Raw genomic sequence first — 23,940 nt, 5'->3', positions numbered from 1 at the left:
AACTAATTTCTGTATATTGACTTTGTATCTGGCCACCTTACTGAATTGCTATATGAGTTCTAGTAGTTTGGGGTGGAGTTTTTTGGTTTTCCATATAAAGTATCATGTCATCTGATAAGAGAGAGAGTTTGACTTCTTCATTGCCAATTTGGATACCTTTTATTTCTCTTTGTTGTCTGATTGCTGTTGCTAGGACTTCTAATACTATGTTGAACAAGAGTGGTGAAAATGGGCATCCTTGTCCTGTTCCTGATCTCAACGGGAAGGCTGTGAGCTTTTTCCCATTGAGGATGATATTTGCTGTGCGTTTTTCATAGATAGATTTTATGAAGTTCAGGAATGTTCCCTCTATCCCTATACTTTGAAGCGTTTTAATCAGGAACGGATGCTGGATTTAGTCTGTGAGATATTAATGTTGGAAGACCACATTATTATTAATGGAATACTATAGTATGGTATATAATAAGTAATATAATATTTGACTATGATGTGTAATATATATCGCCTTGATTTCAGAACAATTTTTGTGTATCTTAAAACTCCTTTTGCTTTCCACTTTGAAACCCTTGATTCTTTTAAGTTTGAGGCTCATGAAGGTTTTTATTGTTCTTCTCAGGAACTGCACCTGGGTGCCACCATGACTATTTGCAATGCCTCCCTGGGTCATCCTCCTTTCTTCATTCTCCAAGGCATCCCTGGGATGGAGGAAAAACACAGATGGATCTCTATCCCCTTCTCTTCCATGTACTTTGTCACTATCCTTGGGAATTGCACCATCATCTTCATTATCTGCACAGAGCGCTCCCTGCACAAGCCCATGTTCCTGCTTCTCTGCATGCTGGCACTTACAGACCTGGGCATGTCCACTACGACCATTCCCAAGGTGCTGTGCATCTTCTGGTTTGGCCAGAGTGAGATCAGCTCTATGGGCTGCCTGGTCCAAATGTTCTTCATCCACTCTATATCTGCCTTGCAGTCTGCTATCTTGATGACCATGGCCTTTGATCGCTATGTGGCCATTTGTGAGCCCCTGCGCTATGCCACCATCCTTTCCAATAGTCGCATTGGGTTCATTGGCCTAGTGAGTTTAGTGAGAGCCATTCTTTTCATTCTGCCCATGCCTGTCCTCCTCCAGAAGATGCCTTTTCATGCAAATCATGTCATCCCAACCACCTATTGTGAGCACATGGCTGTGGTGAAGATGGTGTGTGTGGATACCACAGTCAACCAGATATATGGTTTGGTGGTGGCCTAGGTCGTGGTTGTGCTAGACATTTCAGCTATTGGCTCGTCTTATGTGCTTATTATCCGGGCTGTCCTGCGACTGTCTTCTAAAGAAGCCCACCACAAAGCAGTCAACACCTGCACCACACACATCTGTGTCATGTTGATCTCTTATACACCTTCACTCTTCTCTTTTCTCACTCACCGCTTTGGCAGGGGAATTCCACCCCATGTACACACCATTCTTGGAAACCTCTACTTCCTTGTACCTCCAATGCTCAATCCTATTATTTATTCAGTGAAAACCAAGGAGTTTCGTGACAAACTGACCAAATATGGCTGCGGGAAGAAGGAATCTATAAGCATTACCCATACTCAGAAGCCTGTTTGATCATCCAGCATTAGGGACTATGAGGAAAAAAATGTTTCTGAGCAAATTGGCAACTGGCAGAAATGTGTCATAATGTCTGATTAACTGCCAAAATCTTGAACAAAGAGGCTAAGTCACAGGAGACCTTCATACTCTCAGTAACTGCAAAGTAAGACTATCATCCCCTTTGATATGAAAATGATGATGTAGTTTCTCCATAGTGGAATGGTAGTTTGGCAAATTATTTGTTTACAAAGCACTTTGAACAGAAACACACACTGAGTGCATGTAAAGTAAGGTGGAGTGTTTCCTATGCAGGTAACATAAACCAAACAATGACTGGCCTACCAACATGCCATACAAAGCCAAGGTCTGTTGGGTGTGAATGTGCATTTGTATTTGAGTGGTTAGGGGAAAGTAAGATGTATGGATTGGGGACAGTGAGAAGGGACAAGGAAAGTACAAGATAGTATTTATAGTCACTATGATATTTTCTCTGCTGGCTGGCCTCAGCTGTGGGTAGACTGTGTCTTGTTGTTTCCAAGAAGAACCAAGGAATATGCACAGGAGACATAATCTGTAAATTCAGACATTTCAGATGAAAGGAAATGAAAAGGGGAAGTTCCTGAGCTTAAAGGTTTAAAAGCATTTGACCTAATTTTGTACTTGTAAAAACTCCCAAAGTCATCTCTCCCACTCCTCTCAACTAATTCACTGTTTGGCAAGATTCTCTTACAAAGGGAACTTCTGAGAATGTCCTGTTACTGGTATTAGTTGTAAAAGTCTGTTTTATACTGGAACCCTTTGATTGCAGACCTCTGCAAGGCAATTTCCATGGGCGTCTGGAAAGAAGGCCTGAACAAGTACTCATGGCAGCTGTGGAGCTCAGATCCTGGGCCCCAATGTGGGCATTTGTTCCATTCAGAGGATATTCTTTCTTGCTCTAGAGAATTAATGTGGTTGTAATGGCAAGTATTAGAAGTTGCATGGTTCTGGAAAGCAGAAAGCTTCTAGTGTGTCTATCATGTTGTAGAACTCACATATGAGGCAGAATTCAGTGAGTAGGATGCCTACCCTTCATGCCATGTGGCCACTATTTGGATGGAACTCTTACAATACTTCAACTGCGGGGCAATGGATGAAACTTCTTCAGAGAGTTGTGCTTGCTGTAAGAAATAGTAATAAACGATCACGGTAGCCTGCACAGCTCAACAACAAGGACTGAGAAAGGTTAGGCTATTTCAGAACTTGAAATAAGGGGCACAACCTTCAGGAGAGAAAAATGAGGATTGTGTAAGAAGTGTCATTTCTATGAATGGAAGAAACAGGAGCAGGAGCTGAGGAGCAGGGTTCTCCCTGTCTGAAAGGAGTACCAAGGTCAGACATGGAATCCTCTGTAAAATATAGACACAATTCAAACCAAAACAGAGCCCTGAGCACAAGGTTTTATGATTCACTTTGTAACTGACAAATGAGTAGCGGGGAGTGAACGGCCTGAGGCACTCACAATCTGAGGAGCTGTGTGATAGCATGAGCGTAGGTTTTGCTGAGACGTGAGAGTGATTTTCTTTCCATCTGATTTGAATGGATTTGGGGTATAGAAGGGAGTCCATCTGTGGTACGTATTTTCCCTTCTGGTTTTTGGTGAGCTAGTCTGTAAACAGGAGAAGACTTTCTTTGTTTTACTGAAGTTTGGGGCTAAAATTTTATTAAGTCTCAAACACGATACACTTGGGAGTATGTGTGGGGAATGCTGGCAGTAGCAGCTGGGAAAACTGGGGAACTAGAGCAATCAGAGAAGTCACTGGAGGAAGCCTTCCTCCCTGGGCTTTCTTCCTTCTTCACAAGTGTTATTAATCTGTGGTTGATTGTTTTTCCTGCTGGATGAGCTTGATTTCTCTCCTGTGGCCTTGCTGGAAATGTCCCAAATGATGATATGGGACACAGTACTGATTCCCAGCTCAAGGCTGGCCGCTTGCTGCTTGGAAAATCAATACCAGAGAGTCAAATGATGGTGGGGAAGGTTGCTTTTTCAGGAAGCCAGCAACTTGGGAAGGTGGAGGACTAATGTCTCCAAGACATCTTTCCTATCCAGGTGCAACCAGAAGGCTTTGGAAATGGTTGGGGGTGTCTGTGTAGGAGAAGGAAGTTATTCTCATGTGGATACCTGAACAGAGGCTCTGGTGTCCCTGGAAACTGTTTTTCAATATAGTTGGGACATATCTCCTGGGAAAGTTCTGTTCCTTCATTTCTCAAGGCTAGTGGTCTACAAATCTCAAAAGGAGTAAATTTGTTCTGCTACAGAACAAGGCACCTATGTCAGCAAGCAAGGGACGTGTAAGCTTGCAGCTAGTTAACCTTCATACTGGTTGCAGTGTTGTTGTGTTGACAAACATGTTAACTGGCTAATTTACCCTTAACCCTATAGAATTGTTCCTAGCCATGCAAAAGTTAGAACAATGTTCATATGTTCTGGTATCTTGGTCAAATTTAAGTCACTCTCTGCTTGGCTGTCAGGTCTTTAGGGGCTGAATCAATGCCAAATCCATTTCATTTTCATTATCTTTCCTGAGGGATTTCTGCCTGGAGATGTCCTAAGCCCCAAGTAAATTATAAATTATTATACCAGTGATTGTATAATAGTTTTGTATATAATTAACTCCTAAAAATCTCTAGGGGACGGAACAGCGCTCACTGGAGTCTTAGGTCCTGGGGCAGAAGCACTGGAGTTTTCACCACTGGGGAATGTAAGCTGGGTGTCCCAGAAAGGAGGGCTTAAGACAGAAGCTTGAACACTGGCAAGTTATTTAGAAAAGTGATCACAGGGGATGCAGTGTACAAAATAGGTGGAGTGAAATCTGAAAAGAGGAAGAGCCAATACAGGGAATTTTTATTCAGTTGCACAGGATTGGTAGAGACGTTTGTCCAACCCTGCAGGACTAGCTGTAGAGCCTTAGAAGACGCATTTCACAATTGTCACCTGTGAGAGATGAGAGGATTTTACCCAATGACTCTTGTGGAGCTCAGGGTTCCTGTGGGGCTCATGTCCTCAACCCCAGGTATTTGTGGTTGTGTAGGCATGACAGCAGATCTGGTGGTTGGGCTGTCCCATGCCATGGAGCTGGGGAAATCCCATGGCAAGGAGCTCCAGGTCCTAGGTGTGACCTGATGTCCAGTATCTGATTACTCCTGCCTGGAACTGGTTACAGCTCCAGTGGCTGAATAGGAAGTCTGACCAAGGACATTAGGGAGTGACATGGAGATTATCTACTGAAACAGTCACATCACTGAAACCTCACATGAGGCCTGTGGACTGACTTTGAGATTAACAGGGAGCTCACATCTTGAGCACATCCAACAGAATTATTATCAGGATCTTCTAACCTCTAGTAACCAAATTGTCTATCATTATTATGATAACTCAATTTTCACAGTTACAGCTGACTCAGGTAACCTAAGCAGATATTCCCTAAAGATAATCCTTAAAAATATTTCAAGGGCTCCTAAAAAAAGCTTCTAATGATGTGCATGGCTCTCCTCAACCCTTATTTTATTATTATTATTATTATTATTTTAAATTTTTAATTTCTTTTCAGCATAACAGTATTCATTGTTTTTGCACCACACCCAGTGCTTCATGCAGTCCGTGCCCTCTCTAATACCCACCACCTGGTTCCCCCAACCCCCCACCCCCCGCCCCTTCAGAACCCTCAGATTGTTTTTCAGAGTCCATAGTCTCTCATGGTTCACCTCCCCTTATTTTTGTCTGAGTTTTCTTTTTCACACTGAACTAAATAAGAATGTTGTTAATGTTTGCTATCTCAGGTTGTGTTGTTGCTGTCAAAATAATACATGCACTCAAAAAGGCAATCAAATGTGGTAGGATACACTACTGGATATAAAATTGTCCATCTACTTCAACATAATGTCAGTTCCCAAAGTCTGTCCTTTAGACATGTGTTATGTCTACTCATAATTGCCTTCTATATTAAAATATTAAAGCATAAATACAAGCATCTGGATATAGTTCCCTTTCTCACAATGATGACTCTCCCATCCATATTCCTAGACACTTATTTAGCTTTCATCTTTTACTTGCAGCAGGTTTTTTGCTTTTTGCTTTTCTGCTTGTGTGACACACAATTTCATAGTATGAGGCTGAATATGCTTTTCCCAAACATCTCTTCGATGAGTGAAGATGAATATTCAGGTGAGTTTTTCTGCTTCTGCTTAAAGTATCACTGCTTTGTAGTTCTGTTCTTAAAACTTCAGTCCTGGGGGCGCCTGGGTGGTTCAGTGGGTTAAGCTTCTGCCTTCGGCTCAGGTCATGATCTCAGGGTCCTGGGATCGAGCCCCTCATCGGGCTCTCTGCTCAACGGGGAGCCTGCTTCCCCCTCTCTCTGCCTGCCTCTCTGCCTACTTGTGATCTCTCTCTCTCTCTCTGTCAAATAAATAAATAAAATCTTTAAAAAAAAAAACAAAAACTTCAGTCCTGTGGTTGCTGTTTTAGTAGACCACTACACATGAGAATATGCTAGCATCTTTATAACTTCCTAGCTTATTGAGTTTGTATTAGCAAGCCAAATCTATTAATTTACTCTGTGTCTCTTGTTGTATTTTGCCTGATTGTTTTTAAAATATCATGCTTTTTGTTCTTGGAATCTTACATGTCAGTAACTGTGTGAAACAGGTCAATACTCCATTCCATCTGCATCCATATGCATATGTAGACATGTAGACATATATAAATCTGAGATTGATACTTTGAATATATGCCATCAACTGAGGACCTTTGTCCAGTGGTCTGTTCTGCAGCCTTTGACAGACATTGCCTTATTTTGTTTGTTTGTTTGTTTAAGGCACACAGTTCAAAGCAAAAAAAAAAAAAAAAAGTCCTTTTATCATTTTGGGCACTATTAGGAAATTCTCAGCATTTTTATATTATAGTTCAATGGAAGAAGCTACCGATTTGGTATTTTCTCAAATGTATATAGGCCAGAGGACAGAAATTGAGTATTTAAATACTAATTCAAATAGTTAATAAAACAACAGAAGTGCAGTCAAACAGGTTATGCAAAGCGCTGCTGACTATTATGTTAAAAATAATGTGATGAGCACTAGGTGTTATACACAACTAATGAATCATTGAACATTATATCAAAAACTAATGATGCACTAACTCTGGGTAATTAAATTTAAGTTAAAAAAATAAAACTACCCTATCATCCAGCAATTGCATTACTAGGTATTTACCCAAAGAATACAAAAATACTAATTCATCTTCTTTATCCATTCATCTGTTGATGGACATCTAGGTTCTTTCCATAGTTTGGTTATTGTGGACATTGTTGCTATAAACATTGAAGTGCGCATGCCCCTTCAGATCACTATAATATACAGTGGAATATTATGCAGCCATCAGAACCCCAAAGTCTTGCCATTTACAATGATGTGGATGGAACTAGAGGGTATTATGCTAAGTGAAATAAGTCAATCAGAGAAAGACAATTATCATATGATCTCACTGATATGAAGAATTTGAGAAACAAGTATGAGGATTATATGGGAAGGGATGGAAAAATAAAACAAGATGAAGCCAGAGAGCAAAACAAGCCATAAAAGACTCTTAATCTCAGGAAAGAAATAGGGTTTCTGGAGTGGAGGTTGTGGGAGGGATGGGGTGGTTGGGTGATGTACATTGGGGAGGATATTGCTATGGTGAGCACTGTGAATTGTGTAAGAATGATGAATCACAGACCTGTATCCCTGAAACAAGTAATACATTATATATTAATTAAAAAAAGATAAACTAAATATGAAACTTATAGCTATACAGAATATAGGAGAAAGGGGACTTAGAGTCATTTATCATTCGTGTAAAGGAAAATATACAAGTTAAATAAAAATTAAAAAAAAAACCCACAACAACGAATTCAAAGGGAACAGGCACACTGATGTTTATAGCAGCATTATCTACAATAACCAAATTATGGAAATAGCCCAAGTGTCTATTGAATGACTAATGAATAAAGAAGATGTTATCATCAATCTATCTATGTATATACACACATACATACATACATATATACACACACACACACATATATATACATATATATACTTATATATATTATATATTAAATATATAATGGAATGTTACTCACTATAAAAAAGAATGAGATCTTGCCATTTTCAATGATGTGGTTGGAGCCAGGGAGTAAAATGCTAAGCAAAATAAGTTAGTCAGGGAAAGACAAGTACATTATTTCATTCATATATGGAAATTAAGAAACAAAACAAATGAGCAAAGGTGGGGGGATGGGGAGAGAGCCAAACCAAGAAACAGACTTCTAACTATAGAGAACAAACTGATGGTTACCAGAGGTTAGGTGGGTGGGGGATGGATGAAACACATGAGGGGATTAAGAGCACACTTATCATGATGAGTACTGAGTAATGCATAGAATTGTTGAATCATACATTGTACACCTGAAACTAATTAACACTGTATGCTAACTAACTTGTATTTAAATAAAAACTTAAAACCAAAAACAAAGTAGGTCTCTTAAATAATTTTTTTTCTCTCATAGTTTTGGAAGCTACAGGTCCAAAGTCAGGATGTCATTAGGGTGATACTCCGTCTGAAGATCGAAGGGGAGAGTCTTTCCTTGCCTCTCTTCTAGCTTCCGATGAGTGCTGGCAATTCCTGGTATTCTTTGGCTTGAAGACATATCACTCCAACCTCTGCCTCTTTCATTACATGGCTTTTCCCCTTCTGTTTCTTCACATCCTCTTCCCTTTGTGTTTGTCTGTGTCCATATTTTCTTCTTCTTAAGAAGGCCCCAGTCACTAGATTAGGTCCTACCCTAATCCAGTATAACCTTATCTTAATTTGATTACATCTGAAAAGACCCAAATAATGTCATATTCTGAAGTTCTTGGAGAATATGAATTTGGGGGACACTATTCAACTAAGTAAAGCATGCATCTGTTCAGACCAATTCCTTATGTAAATAAAATTCTATAAGCATTATTACTACCTACATAATTATGGAGAAATTACAAAGAAACTGAGCTTCTGTAACTTTATCTGAAAAATATTATTACACAACTTGAGTTAGAATGGAAGTAGTTCCATGAGCTATTATATATAAAAATACCTAGAATAACTAGCATAGAGCCACTTCAACAGCTGGTATGTCTGCTGAAATTAGTAGGATGTCAGAAACATAAGACTCTTCCATTCAGTCCTATTCTAGGACAGAACTACCTCAATCTTAGCTATTGCCCTGAACTTTTTGGTTTCTTACTATCCAGTATCCTCACATGTTTATCCAAGGTTTAAATGTTATCATTCTTCTCTATCATTAATATTATGTTGATAACACTAGAATACTCATTCCTTTATTTGCTTAGTTTTTTTTAAACTCTGACATGCCAATCATGATGATGGGCAAAAGTCAGTGCCAGGCATAAATTCTCTATGTTTTACCCTGCAGTGGGAAATCTGTGTTAAATCTGGTTTATGAAGTACATAGAAGCGTAGGGAAGCCACCATAGATTAATTATCTGACTCTACTGTGTTTTCTTCCCACAGAATAAACTTTCCCTAACACACCCTTCATAAGAATAACATCTTCATAGTTAAGTATGAATTAGGAAATTTGTTTACTAAGAGAGATAAATGGCAGAATAGATGGAAGATAATGATTTATTTCTTTTATTATAGAGGTAATATGATTATCCCCCCTGTTTTGTAAGCATCTTCCTACTCTGCAGGCTAGGAAAGACCAGGGAAAACTAAAGGAAAAGGAATATTTAGGACTGAGGGCTCTCTCAGTCAAGGTCACATGAAGTGAAGATGTTCTTAAGATCTATAGGTGGGTGAGCAGAACAGAGTACAGAGGAGATCAGGACTGGTTAGAAGTCCTTGTTAGGTTTAAAAAGTACATACCCAGCTCTTATGCCCAATGTCATATCTTTTTAAGAATCTCAAGCACAGGGATAGAAAATTAAGAAGGATTTAGAAATTTAGGATTCTTTTTCCTGATTTTGCGGTCAATAATCACAATTGTTTGACTGTGCTAAAACTGTGACTTTTTTTTTTAGCGTGTTTTGGAGTGACAAATTCTGTTTCCCTTCAGTTGCAAATACAGGTTGATAGAGGTCAGTGGTGGAAGGAACTCAAATACAACATGCTTTTTTTTAGATTATTTATTTATTTATTTATTTGTCAGAGAGAGAACGGGAGGGAGAGAGGGAGAGAGAACAAGCTGGGGAAGTAGCAGGCAAAGGGAGAAGCAGCCTTCCCACTGAACAAGGAGCCTGACGCGGGGCTCCATCCCAGGAACCTGAGCCAAAGGCCGACACTTAACTGATTGAACCACCCAGTGATCCCAAAAACTTCAGTTGCAAATACAGATTGATAGAGGTCAGTGGTGGAAGGAACTCAAATACAACATGCTTTATTGTCACTAATGACTTTACAGTTCTTGGTAAAGTCCTGAATAAATTAAGGTAGAACCAATTTCCTATTACTTCTCAGAGAAATTTAAATTTTGTGTTTGTGTGGTTGGACTTGGCGCTCTATGTGCATCTATTTCTGAGGAAAGCATGCCCCCAGGTGGCTTCTATCTCCTCAGCCTGGGTTCTAGGATGAAAACACTTGGAGTTATCATGACTTCACATGAATTCAGTTTGAATACTGAAACCAAGCTAAGACAACTTGCCTCATGTACAGAGCCATCCAGCTGTGCCACTTTAGAATTTGTCTAGCTGAAGTAGAACTGAAACAAAATTCATGTTGCTCTAAACTGTACTCATTTCCTACTGCTACCATAAGAAGAAGGCTAGTGGGCTCAAGACAACACAAATCTGTTGCTTTATAATTACAGTGGTCAGGAGTCCAGAAGGATCTCAGTGGGTGAAAATCAAAATGTCATCAGGGCTACCTTCTGGAGGATCTAGGAGAGAATCTGTTTCCTTGATTTCTCCAGATTCAAGAGGGCACTCTCATTTCTTTACTTTTAGCTGCCTTCCTCCATCTTCAAACCCAGCAAGAGAAGGTCCTTCTTCCCTGTAATCTCTCTGGTTCTCTCCCTCTGGCTTTTTTTTCACTTATAAAGGCCCTTTTGTTACATTGAGCCCATTTGGATAATCCAGAATAATCTCCTCATCTCAAGGTCAGCTGTTGACCAACCTTATTTCCACCTATAACTTTAATTGCCCTTTGCTCTGAAACCTAAAATATTCTAAGGATTAGGATTTAGACTTTTTTTAAGGGTTTGGGGGCATTATTCTGCCTAAACCATTAAGTTTTGGGTTGCTTTGTTATACAGCATTATCATGACAAAAGATATCTAAAGCTAATATACTTTGTTTAGTATTTAAGTTTTGGCATAGATAATAATCAAGAGATTTTAGAGTTTCTCACTGTGTAGAACTTTATCATCTCTGCCTTCTGTCCACTAAATGCCAGAAGGGCACAATCCTCATTCTCACTTGAGACTCAATTAATGACATAAATTTAGCATATATTCTTCTTACACACTTTGTTTCTTTAATAATTATGAATGAGCATTAAAATATATTGTCTGACTTTATATATGTGTTTAAACATAGAAGGCTTACTGTATAACTTTTTCATGCAGCATTTTGCATAATCTAGCTCTATATTTTATCTGTAACACAACAGTCCATTCTTTTAATATAATGCAAATTTTTAAAATTTTTTTACTTGCTTTATTTTATTTAAACACTAAAATAACATTCATCAGTACATGCCAGAATGCATCCTTCATATATAATGCAACTTTTTAAAAATTTTCATGTGAGTGTTTTAACTTTTGCTACCACAGATAAAGAACAACCTTTTAATGTCTCCCTTTACAAGAGGTTTTCTGCATTAGTGTCTTAATCAACATGCTATAATATACCTTTTGTGATAATAAATGAGTTACAGTTGTGCTGAGTTATTGATCTCAGTCCTTATGCCAGCTGGGAGTGGGGTATGGGTGGGAGTGGGGTAGGATTGGGAATGGGAATGGGGTGGGGTAGGGTAGGAATAAGAGGGTTAGGATTGGGGTTGGGGGTAGGAATGGAACACTATCATAGAGGTTGGTCTGCCTCCAATTTTGAGGAGCCTAATTTTTTGTACCATAATGTCATAATTTTTCTTTTCTTTGAAGTTCCATGGTATTACAATGTTGGAAATATCCTACAATATAATATACACAAAGAAACAGAGCTACTTTACTCAAGTATATGCATACTTTCTCCTTTACTACATCCTGTTAACTTTCTCTCCCAAATATTTCTGTCATCTTGCACATTCATCCACAATATTTGAGTGTTCACTTCTCTGTATTCTTACTAGCACTTGGTGTGGTTTATTTTTGTTATTCTGATGCATGTGAAATGGCATCTAATTAGTATTTACAGTTGCATTTTTCTTCTAAAAATTTATTAACCACATGAGCTTTGTTTCTGTGTATTTTTCCTGTTTTCTTAAATGGTTATTAGTCTCTTTAAAAATTGATTTGGAGTTATTTTTATTTTATGTTTATAAATATATTACCACATATATTTTTCAATACTTTTCTCCTAACCTATTGAATGTTACTATTCCATATCATGCTAACATAAATTATGACAAGTGAACTGTATCAATTGTTTTGTAGGGGCCAAGGCAGGTTGTCCCCAAGATGTGCCATTTCAGCATGCAGATTATGCAGATCTGAAAACAATGAAAGCCTGGAAAACTCAAGAAGAAACTTTGACCACCCCTACAACTGCCTAAAAGAATTTAGGTAGAGGACCTGCTTCAGAGAGAGATATCACCATAATTAAATTTGATTTCTCCTGTTAACCTGTCTCATGTCAATTTGATTCTTAGTCCAGCTGTAAAAATCCTGAAAGGCAAAGTAATTTCTTCTTCTCCCTGCCCAGTGTCATTATGACATTATGACATGTGCATTTTTGTCTTAATTGCCCAGGATCATCAAGATATAAGCCTGCACTCTTTTAAGAAGTTAAACCATTAGAATGTTTTTGTCTATGGATCATGAAATGATCATATCATTATGTTTTAAAATACATTTTTTTAAATTAAAAAGATTATTTATTTGAGAGAGATAGAAAAAAAAAGAAAAATAAAACAAAACAAAACATGAGCAGGGAGGAAAGGCAGAGGAGAAGCAGACTCCTCACTGAGCAGGAGGCCCATTGTGGGGTCAAATCCCAGTACTGGAAATCATGACCTGAGCTGAAGGCAGGTGCTTAACCAACTTAGCTACCCAGGATTCCCTGTTTTAAAATATATAAATACCCAACTTCAACTACTGATGAGTAATCCTATCCTTTCTGATTAATGGCATATATGCCAAATAAATGTGTGGGTCTGTTTCTGGGCTTTTCATTATTTTACAATTGTTATTTAATAATTCTTTATATCCAATAGATCAAGTCTCTTCACCATGTTATTGCAAACTTGGCTATTAAATTTTTATTTTTTCATGTAAATGTCACTGTTTGACAAGTTCTATAGAATTCCCTTCGGAATTTTAACTAGGCTTACATCTAATTTATGTATCCATTTGAGGAGATTAGACATCTTTAGGGTGTCAAGACTTTCATCCAAGATCGTGGCATGGTGTTCTCTTTAATCACATATAAATAAAATATAAATATATAGTAACAAGTATAAAATTCATTAATAATCTCTTACATTGCTCCATAATTTACAAAATTTTTCCATCTATGTTGATTTTGTTTACGTCAATCTTGTTGCACTCTCAATAGGCTACAAATTCTCTACAGAGTCTCTTAATTTCTACACAAATACTAATATTTGCACTTCTTATTCCATTTATATTTTTAATATTTTATTTATTTATTTGAGAGAGAGAGAGAGCACAAGCCGGGGAGAGGGGCTGAGGGAGATAGAGAGGGAGAAGCTGACTCCCTGTTGAACAGGAAGCCTGCTGTGGGGCTCAATCCTGGGACCTGGGATCCTGAGCCAAGGGCAGGTGCTTCACTGACTGAGCCACACACTTTTATTATTAGTTTTCTTTCTGATTGCTTGGCTGTGACCTCCAGGACAGTGTTCAGTATGGAAGGAATAGGGATACTAGTGGATTTCTTAGTAGTTTTTCTTTAGAAGCACTTATAAATGCTTCCAAATTTTCATGATTTACTGTATACTTCTAATTGTTTGGTTTGCCATTACCTGACACCACTTGCTTCCCATTATATTTTATTGAAAAGTGTATAGTTGGTCTAAGATTTCATGCCTATTTTCATTAGGTTTTTATAGTAACATCATCTAATACTTTTATATTTGCTATATGTGATCTATGTCTTGCTTTCCATTTCTTTTTTTTTTTTTAAAGATTTTATTTATTTATTTGAGAGAGAGACAGTGAGAGAGAGCATGAGTGAGGAGAAGGTCAGAGGGAGAAGCAGACTCCCCATGGAGCTGGGAGCCCGATGCGGGACTCGATCCCGGGACTCAGGGATCATGACCTGAGCCGAAGGCAGTCGTCCAACCAACTGAGCCACCCAGGCATCCCTTGCTTTCCATTTCTAATATTTATTTTTCTTTTCCCAACACTCCAAATTCCTGGAAGATATACATCAATAACACAATGAAATAATAAAACACATTAGTTTCTGTATTAGTCAAGTTTCAATCAGAAAAACGTAACTGAAAACAGAAGCAAACAGAAAAACATAGTGAAATTATAAATGTAGATATAGATGTAGATACGGATACAGTTCTATTCAGGAGAATGGCTTTTACAGTGTTTTTTTGCTGGACCAGGAAGTCTGAAATGAATGAGGCAGATGGTCAGGAAGGAAAGGTCACATCAGGCAAGAGCCACCCCAGGCACGACTGAAGTTGTTTTCAACAGTGCAAGTCTCTCTTTCTCCTTGGAGGTCCAAGCCCCCTTTAAGGCCGTCCAAGTGATTAAGAAAGGCCCACTCGGGTTAATTCCCCTTAGAGTCAACTGATTGGGGTGTGTTGGTATATCTATGAAATCCCTTTACAGTAGCACTTATATGAGTGCTTGAATCACCAAGAGGTGCGCGTGTGACACACCGTGGCTGCTGCTTCCTTCCCACCTTTTTACCCTCTCTAAAGACTACTCCATATGGAACATGCTAGAATGGGAATTCAGGGAAACGTAGCTTAGCCTGCCCAAGCTGACAAACCACAATGCTATCATAGCTTCCACAGAATGTACCACCTGGGACTTTCCCCAGAACTTGCCGACTTGTATGTGGGAAACAAAGAAAGACATTATTTATTTCTTCTTCCTCTAATTTTTATTTTTTCCTGTTACCTATAGGAGTGTGATGAATTGAAGGCTTCCTGGAGGCACTTTAAGCTGTAGACAAAGAAGATGTTTCAGGGGATGTTTCTGTAAGAGGAACACTGCTGCAAGCCTGCACTGCTCTAGGTTTTTAAGGTGACTTATTAAAGATGTTTGTGGTAGCTGCACTGTCTGATAGAACCCATCAGGAGTGCAGACCACATAGCAATTTCGGGAAAAACACCCAATTGAAATTTAAAACAAAAATTTTAATATTCTGTTTCTTAGAGCAATGATTCTTAAAATGGGATCTCCTAGCCAGTTGCATCAGCATTAATTGGAAATCCATCTGCTCCAAATTAATTGAATCAGAAATTCTGGGGGTGTGGACTAGCAACTTATGTTTTAATGAGAGCCACAGATAATTCTGAATCACACTGAAGTTCAAATATTGCTGGCTTAGAGAGTCTCGGGAGCTAGCATCAATAGTATGCAGCTGACCAGAATTTAGATCTGGTCCAGTTGTGGGGATTGCCCACAGCAAGGATAGGTCCATTTCAATACAGTGTGATTAGCAGAGAAAATGACCAGAGGAGTATTTAAGAAGGTGACAAGAAGACCAAGTCCTGCCGTAAATTGTGAACAGAGACTATAATTTTGCAAAGACAATTTTTGGAAGTCTTTCTGCATAATCTGGTGTCCTAGATGATAGCTGGGGCTGGTTTTCTGGGAAGTGGTATTTAAGATACTTGTTCATGATCTGAAAGAGGTTTCTGATACATGATGGAGTAAAGTATATGAGGGTTGAGGCTATACCAAATAAACTCTCTGTATTTGGAAGTCTTGGCCAGGAGTGAATTAGACCCAGAAAAAACTACGTTATGGATTTAATGCAAAGAAATTCTCTGACAACACAGTTTACTGAGATAAACACAATGAATATAGATTCTCAGCAAAGGACACCAGGAGATATAGGTTTGGTAATGTTTAATGTATAAGTCTTAATATAATTACCTCATATGGTAAAAAATTGCCTTTGGCAATACACATCTTCACCCATAAGTGCAATTTTCTATTGAGTTCCATTACCAGCTTGCTACATCTTGCATGGATAATACAAAAAAAAAAAAAAAAAAAAAGACAAGACATCTCACAAAGCCAGTTGTTCTGCATCTGCATAACAATCGTCAGTCTAGGGACATATACAGTAATAGTGGAGTCCCACGAAGGAGTAAACATAGCAGACAGGCCAGGGATAATCACTGAGGGTAAGAAGGAAAGCATGTCCCAGGGTCCCTGGGGAATGGCACTGCATTGGTAACAGAGAGGGATTCAGATCAGATACCCACAGTCCCTATAGCCTCAGTGCTTCTAAAATGTTAGGCACCCTTGGATAAATAGTGCCAGCACTAAGATGTAGAGGAATAAAACCAAAACAAAACAAAGAGAAAGTGCTCCAAGAGAGTAGACTGCAAATATTTTTTCCTGCCTCTTTAACAAAAGCCTCTGCCCTCACTTCTACATTCTCATCTGGTCAACCAAAAGACAAAAGCTTAGCTGCTCAATTTCCTAGGGAACATAAAGGCTCCCTGGATGGCTCCAGGCATAAATCCAGGGCAACCCACTGAAATCTCTGGGGTTCCTTATCATTATAACAACTTCTCAGCTCAACATTCAGATAGTTGAGGGTGGAAGATTAGTAATGCTCTTTCAGACTTCTGACGGTGTTTCCAAACTGCTGTGCCTTCTCATTTCTGCTGTCCTGGAGTCAGGTGAGTTTGGTCTAGGGAAAAGTCTGAAAAAGATATTTCTTAGCCCTCAAGAGAACTCTCTGTCTGTGAAATTGGTAGATCGGAAGTTTACTTCAAAGCAGGGAGGATATTTAGAGACCAGGAAAGGGGATTCTGCTGAATAACATCCCTGTGTGGTTTGAATTAGAGTTGTAGTTAACAGTCTTCCTATAATAGAAGTGTTAGTTTGGCATTAGGCCAAATAGAAAGAGGAATGGAGTAGGGAGATGCCAGCAAAGGAAGAAGCAAGTAATATATTAGCCACACCAGGGAAATGGGAGGCATTGTGGAGAAAGTTCAAGACATTTACTATGATATTCCTAAAATCCTAATAAGAAATAATTACCCATTAAGCATTTGAGAGAAATGTGTGTACCTAGTGAAATAGACAGACACTGTATCAACACCAAGAAATTGGACAGAAGAATCATTGGAACTTTAATGATTACCTTAAATGTGTTCATGGTCGAGTGTTCTAAAATGATTGCTTTGGGCTTTTTCATGGCCCAATGTTCTCACTAGGAAGAAGTAGGCCATGTTTATCTGTGCTCTTCTGCAGACCAAGTGACAGCCTTTGGTCTGTGGTGCAGTTTCAGACGTAGAAAGTCTTCTCTATCCCCAGTTTTCTCCCCAAATTGTGACGTTTGAATTTTTATCTCACTGAGAGCATTGGCTTTAATGTCACAATAAAAACTGGTTTAGAGATTGAGTCAGAGGGACAGGTTCACATTGAAGTGTGAGTAACAATGGTCATACATATTTATCAACATCATAAACTATTTAATACAAGAGATGCTGTGAGACTACAGACTCATTCCTGTGAATTGGATGGGGAGATGATGAACCTGGGTGAGTTATTAAGAGTGCAGAGCCCTGTGAAGGGGTTGGTGTGCATGAAGTTAGAATCCCTTAGAAAGAAACCACAAAAACTGCAAGTAATGTTCACTTACATTCAGCCATTTAGGAGTCAATCTAATCAAGTGATATGTGGTAATCTGTGCTCAGTCCAGGTTCTACAAGAAAAAAATCCATAAAGCATAGAGTCTGATACCTAACTAACACACAGAAAACAACCTCACTGAAGAATCATTAAGTTAAGCCTTCTGGCTATGCATGAGTGAATTTGTGAGGCAATTGAAAACTGTAGGGATGTCTGGCAAAACCTAAGTTTGCTGGGTGGTACGGTGAGCAAGGCTTTGCTGCTTGTGCATCTGACTACAGCTCCATTATCTATGTTGAGCCATTCAGCTTAGCCAAAATCCACATTAGCTCATCAAGCAAATCTGTGTCATAAAAAACAGTGCTGGGTATATCCAGGTTAGCCAAAAGCAGCCCGGGGAGCTATTTTCCAATCTCCTAATGATTGCCATGTGACCTCAGAGGGCACACAGAAAAAATTATAAAGAACATTTATTTTATGTTCTGCAACTGAACAGTTCTCATGACATAAATGTTCTCATGTTCTCATGACATAAATGTTCATGCGAAGACTAGATTTGGATGGCTTAGGAAACAGTGTGAGGATTCTGTATTGGATAGGAAATCATTTTTGTCTGAAAATAAAGACAATGATAATAGTAAATGACATTTATTGATACCTTCTATGGGCCACAAACTGTTTCAAGGTACTTTTAAAGTTTTTTATCAACCTTACAAACTATTATTATTATTATTATTATAAAAAAAGGTAAAAAATTTATAGGATCTTAGAGGAAAATTAATTAGTCCAAGGCAGCACTGACAGTAAGAGGCAAATACAAGGATTTGTTTCCAGTTTCATGGATTCCAATGTCTACACTTTTTTTTTTAACCACCACAACTTTCTGCTTTAAAAACTCCCAAGTTCCTATGCTTCAAAAATATCCTACCTCTTCAAAGAATATGCCAAGACAAGCATGAGGTCCGAATGTATTCTTGCCTGAATATTAGGTGGAGAAATAACACAAATCACATCAATAATAGTGTATTTTTAGATAAGTTCAAACTTTCACCTTGATATGTTTTTCCTTAGGGAAGATAAGGCCCTTGGTCAAATTGATCAGAAATTTAGATCTTTGCTATCTTGGTCCTTCTAGGAATAAGCTCACAGAGCCCTGTGACCAATGAGACTCTTGTATGCACCTGCTCATAAAACTATGTTTAAATATCTTCTGTGGAAGTTATGTGGTTTATTGGCCCCGAGCTGTGATTAGCATAGCATTTGTCACCAACCTCCCCTCTTCTGTTAGTCTTTATTTCTGAAAACAAATAGTTGATTTTGTTTACTAACAGGTTTAGTCTATCTGGTGGTTTCTTTTCCTTTCTTTCTTTTTCTTTTTCTTTTTTTTTCTCTTAAACCTAGCTAAATGGTAATGAAGGATCTTCTGTGCAGGAAGATGAAACTTCCCTGATTTTTTTCTCCAGTAACTATGCACACATAGTATCTGGTCCATTAAGGAATAGGAGAGTTTACTTCTATTCTCTTCTGACATATACACAACAGGAGCAAGAAAGAGTTGTAACAAGGACTCAATTCCCGTGTGATAACTATTTTCTAACTCCTCAAATATCCTAGAATCAGTGGCGTTTTTTGGTATTGATTATTCCAGTACTGGTTATCCAGTTTCTAGAATAGGGATTATTAAAGAGGAGGCTCACATTAAATATTTGTGGTTGAATATATAGAACAAATTTCTAGGCAGTAAAGTTCTTATTCCTGTTTTGAAAACTTTTAGTTAAAGTGCTTTCTCAGCTTTTATCTTAATGACTAGATTTTTGTTTTTATCTCGTTACCATCATGATTTCAAATGTTCTGCATGGTTCCTCCAACTTAAGTACTCCCACAATAGGCTGTGTCCTCTTAGGGAGGAGGGGTATGGTAAATGTGGGAGAAAGAGTAGTAAAAGATTTTCTTCAACAGAAGATGAGACATCGCCATCTAGGCGTGAGTCAAAGTAGTTACAAAATCACTTCTTGTGATTGGTGGAAGAGTGAAATTGAGGATTTGGCTACATCCTTTCTTTGACATCACCAAGAACCATAGTTAGAATGTGAATGAAGGGTTAACTCAAGAGTGGACTGTAAGAAGCTGGAAGTTTCTGTTTCAGAAATAGGATGAAGTCCAAAGAGGGTTAACTTGAGCATCTTGGGAGGTGGAAACTAGACGTGTGAAGGTGGATGGATTATCTTACAGAATTGCAAGTGTAGGTTGATCAGGAATATGTGAAAATTTCTCTTGGTTAGTGGAAGGCATAGAAACAGCCATGATAGTAATATCAGAAACAATTTCCAAGTACTGGGTCCCAAACCAGAATCCATTCTAGGTTGAAAAACAAGAAAAATATCCAACTCCACCCAGTGAACTGTGTGGGCAGATTGTGTTTTGGACTAACAGTCCCACCATATCTTTTCCTATACTTCAGAAGAGTATGAGTGACTGAGTGTGTGTGTGTGTATGTGTGTGTGTGTGTTATATTCCTGGGAAGAATGGATGAAGTTCATACCTTTCTTTGACAACAACAGACTTTAGCTAGAAGACAATTTTGATTCCTTTAAATGCCTGTTTGAATCTTTTTTTTTCACATTAATGTATTTTATTTAACAAGTATTATGTATAAATTACTATTCAGAGGTCTGTACAAATATTAACCAATATAATTCTCTTAACAACTCTAAAGGACTTTACTTTTATTATCCTAATTTACAGTTGATAACATTTGCCTAACACTTATATCTAGTAAGTGTCATTCAAGGCTCATTCACGTCTCTGTTCTGTGTTATCTCTTCAGGTAGTGTGATACTGTGTGGGGGTTTCTGACCAGAGAAGATGCCCAGAGGCTTTGTCCAGCCCATGGAGTCTCCTAATCATACTAATCCAGACCCTTCTGTTTTCTTCCTCCTGGGCATCCCAGGTCTGGAACAATTTCACTTGTGGCTCTCACTCCCAGTGTGCTGCCTGGGCATAGCCACAATTGTGGGCAACATCACCATCCTGATTGTTGTTGCCACTGAACCAGCATTGCACAAGCCTGTGTACTTGTTCTTATGCATGCTCTCAACCATTGACTTGGATGCCTCCTTCTCCACAGTTCCCAAGCTCCTGGCCATCCTCTGGTGTGGATCTGGACACATCTCTGCCTCTGCCTGCCTGGCACAGATGTTCTTCATTCATGCCTTCTGCATGATGGAGTCTACTGTGCTGCTCGCCATGGCCTTTGATCGCTATGTGGCCATTTGTCACCCACTTCGCTATGCTACTATCCTCACTGACACCATCATTGCCCGAATTGGAGTGGTAGCTATGGTGCGGGGCTCCATGCTCATGCTTCCATGTCCATTCCTCATTGGGCGTTTGAGCTTCTGCCAAAGCCATGTGATCCCCCACACATACTGTGAGCACATGGCTGTTGTGAAGCCAGCATGTGGAGACACCAGGCCTAACCATGTGTATGGGCTGACAGCAGCACTGTTGGTCATTGGGGTTGACTTATTTTGCATTGGTCTTTCCTATGTCTTTATTGCACGAGCTGTCCTTCGTCTTTCATCCCATGAAGCTCAGTCCAAGGCCCTGGGGACCTGTGGTTCTCATGTTTGTGTCATCCTAATCTCTTATACACCAGCCCTCTTCTCTTTTTTTACCCATCGCTTTGGCCACCATGTTCCACTCCATATTCACATTCTTTTAGCCAATGTTTATCTGCTCTTTCCACCTGCTCTTAATCCTATGGTATATGGAGTTAAGACCAAAGAAATTCGGGAAAGGGTTGTGAGAGTGTTTCAAAGAGGGCAGGGAACTGGGGTCAAGGTATCTGAGTGATCAAGAGGTATAGGAGGGACTTAGTCCAAAAAAGATTTTCAAGATTAAATAATCCTCAGTATTCGAGACTGGAAAGAGGTTTTAGTCTTGCACTAATGTCCTGCACAGTACCTCCTAGACTATTTCCAGGAATAATAAATCACAGAGGAGGTCAAATTAGTTAAGCATCCTTAACTTCCATCCCAGGAAGTATAGGTTAGAAGAGACTCTGACTAGTCATAGGAACTTCCCTCACTCTCTGACACTCTCCTAATCCAACAGGTATGGATTTCTAAACTCATACTTCACAATATAGCTGTTGTGTTACCATCTGCAAGAATCAGGAGATAGGACATAGAGCCACAAGTTAAAGAAAGTAGACCTGCCGGGTACTTTTGGATAAAGGTTGTATTTTCTCCATTAGCACTTGAAACCAAAAGAGGAGAAGGACTCACCAATACCCACAATATTAGCAAATGGGAGAGCTAGGGTTTGAAATCTAGAATCCTCTGGTACAAAATAATAAGACACCTACAGATGAGAGTATAGGATAGGTCAGGAATAGCCCTTCATTTCTAAATTTGGAATATTCATCCCATACAGATATTCTTGTCTCTACACTCTAGGGAATGAACTTAATTCTAGCTGAGCTGGGTATTATTCCCTGAAAAGCAATGTCCAAATACTCTTACACATTCTTACAAGGGCCTCCCAGAAGTCATTGACTTCTATCTCTAAACTTACAAAGGACAGTCACTTACACAAACCAATAGTTGAGGCCATGCATTCATCCATTTATTTAGAAGGAAAAGAGAGTCACCCCATAATGCTAGGGAAAGGAGACACAAAACCCCCTGCTGGAAATTCATAGACCCTCTCTCTCTTGAAGAGTATCAGTCCTGAAGGCTGAACATCAAAGACCAGATTTTTAAAGATTTCCTCCCAAGAATATGAATGTTTTGACTGTGATACTTCACAGAGGTGGGGATAAATAATTTTGAAATATAACAATTCAATAAAATATGCTGAATATTGTCTGTTTTTCAAAGGAAAGAAAATCATTATGGTGTTCTCTAAGAGGATTGTCAGTGTGTGGGTGGTACTGATTTAATTAATTTTTCATTCTAATCCTCAAATTGAGATATTCTTAACAGATTTTTAAAAATTTAGGCAATTCTAAATACTGTAGTTTATCAGCTGACTTTCAGTTTTATGCTTCGAACTTATAATCTTGCCAGCATACAAACCCTACACCTCAACTCTGGGAAACTTCTGTACTTCTGTGTTTTGAGTTCCTATACTCAGTGTGGAGCAGTCCTGAAGAAAAAATATAAAGACATGCAGACTCCAAACACTGTTTGCTCACAGTTTTGCATATTAACTAGGAACCTGTTGCTACATAGCTATGCTTTTACCTGTTGCATGGTTTGAAATAGTTAATGTTTATCATTTTCAGTTTTCTTATATACCACTGCCCCTCATGGTTGCCAGAGTCCATTCATTTCTATTTTGTAAAGAAAAATGACACTATGAGAAGTATACACCTCAAATTCTAATCTTCATGTTAACTTTTGACATATATAGGCAATGTTTCCTCCTTTATTACTGTACATATTTATTATTAATTCTTTTTTTTTCCTGATCAAGCAAGCTTCATAAAATGTACTTTAGGGAGCTCAGCCCATCACTCACTTTTCTAGTTCTTATTTCCACAAGTGTTCAAATTTATTTGCACATTGATCCAACAGCAAAATGTCTTTTGACCTTTTTTATGCAAGTTTCTGAAAAATACTTTTGGAACTAATTACTTCTGTTTCCTTGACTCCAATCCCTTCCTACATTTTAATCTGATGTCACCATAAGTTAAACTTTCCAGTGAAACATTTGCCACCAAAGCCACAGGTAATCTTTTCTAACCAGACTTCCTTACAACACATTGTATTATTGACCATACCTCCTTCTCCAGAATCTCTCCTCTGTGACATCTGTGATACCACCCAATCCTAGCTTTTCTTCCATGTCAATAATGTTTTCCTCCTTGTTCTCAAAGAAATTATATTAGGTTAAAAAGGAAGCTTCAGTGAGGTCCATAAGGAAGAAATAATTTAAAAAATTCAAGACTGAGGGCAATGAGGCTAGAAATTAAAAAATAAAAGTGAGTATCTTTAGCTATTCAGCACCTATAAATTCAAATGTCATTGACATATCCATTTCTTCAATAAAATAAGTGTGAATGTTCTGAACATAAAGTTGTCCTTGGCATAACAGAATGAAAATTCTATGTGATTTAAATAAAAAATAATAGAGTGTCATATATGATTTATGAACAATTGTATTTATTGTAGTATTTTTACTAAATAAAAAAAGCCCTTGATATCAAATGATAGAAAAAATATTTAACTAAATTCTGTCCAGCTATTTAACAAATATTTTAGAGTCTTAAAAACCTTCTTTTGGAAGAACATTTAA

At 38.4% G+C, this 23,940-nt stretch overlaps 2 protein-coding genes across 2 annotated transcripts; both read left to right on the top strand.

Annotated features, from left to right (window-relative positions):
- Positions 1–637: 637 nt before the first annotated feature.
- Positions 638–1,615, top strand: LOC111159289 (putative olfactory receptor 52P1). Its single transcript, XM_022521702.1, is given in 1 exon segment — positions 638–1,615. A coding segment is annotated over 1 exon segment (978 nt).
- Positions 1,616–20,502: 18,887 nt separating this feature from the next.
- LOC111159245 (putative olfactory receptor 52P1) lies at positions 20,503–21,492 on the top strand. The gene has a single exon (XM_022521679.1). It carries the CDS (start codon positions 20,503–20,505, stop codon positions 21,490–21,492), a length of 990 nt encoding a protein of 329 aa, XP_022377387.1.
- The last annotated feature ends 2,448 nt before the right edge of the window (positions 21,493–23,940 follow it).

This window comes from Enhydra lutris, unplaced genomic scaffold (assembly GCF_002288905.1).
Source record: "Enhydra lutris kenyoni isolate GAN:26980312 unplaced genomic scaffold, ASM228890v2 scaffoldscaffold68, whole genome shotgun sequence".
Classification (NCBI taxonomy): domain Eukaryota; kingdom Metazoa; phylum Chordata; class Mammalia; order Carnivora; family Mustelidae; genus Enhydra; species Enhydra lutris.
The sequence above is the reverse complement of the archived record's forward strand: the minus strand, read 5'-3'. Positions and strand labels throughout refer to the sequence as shown.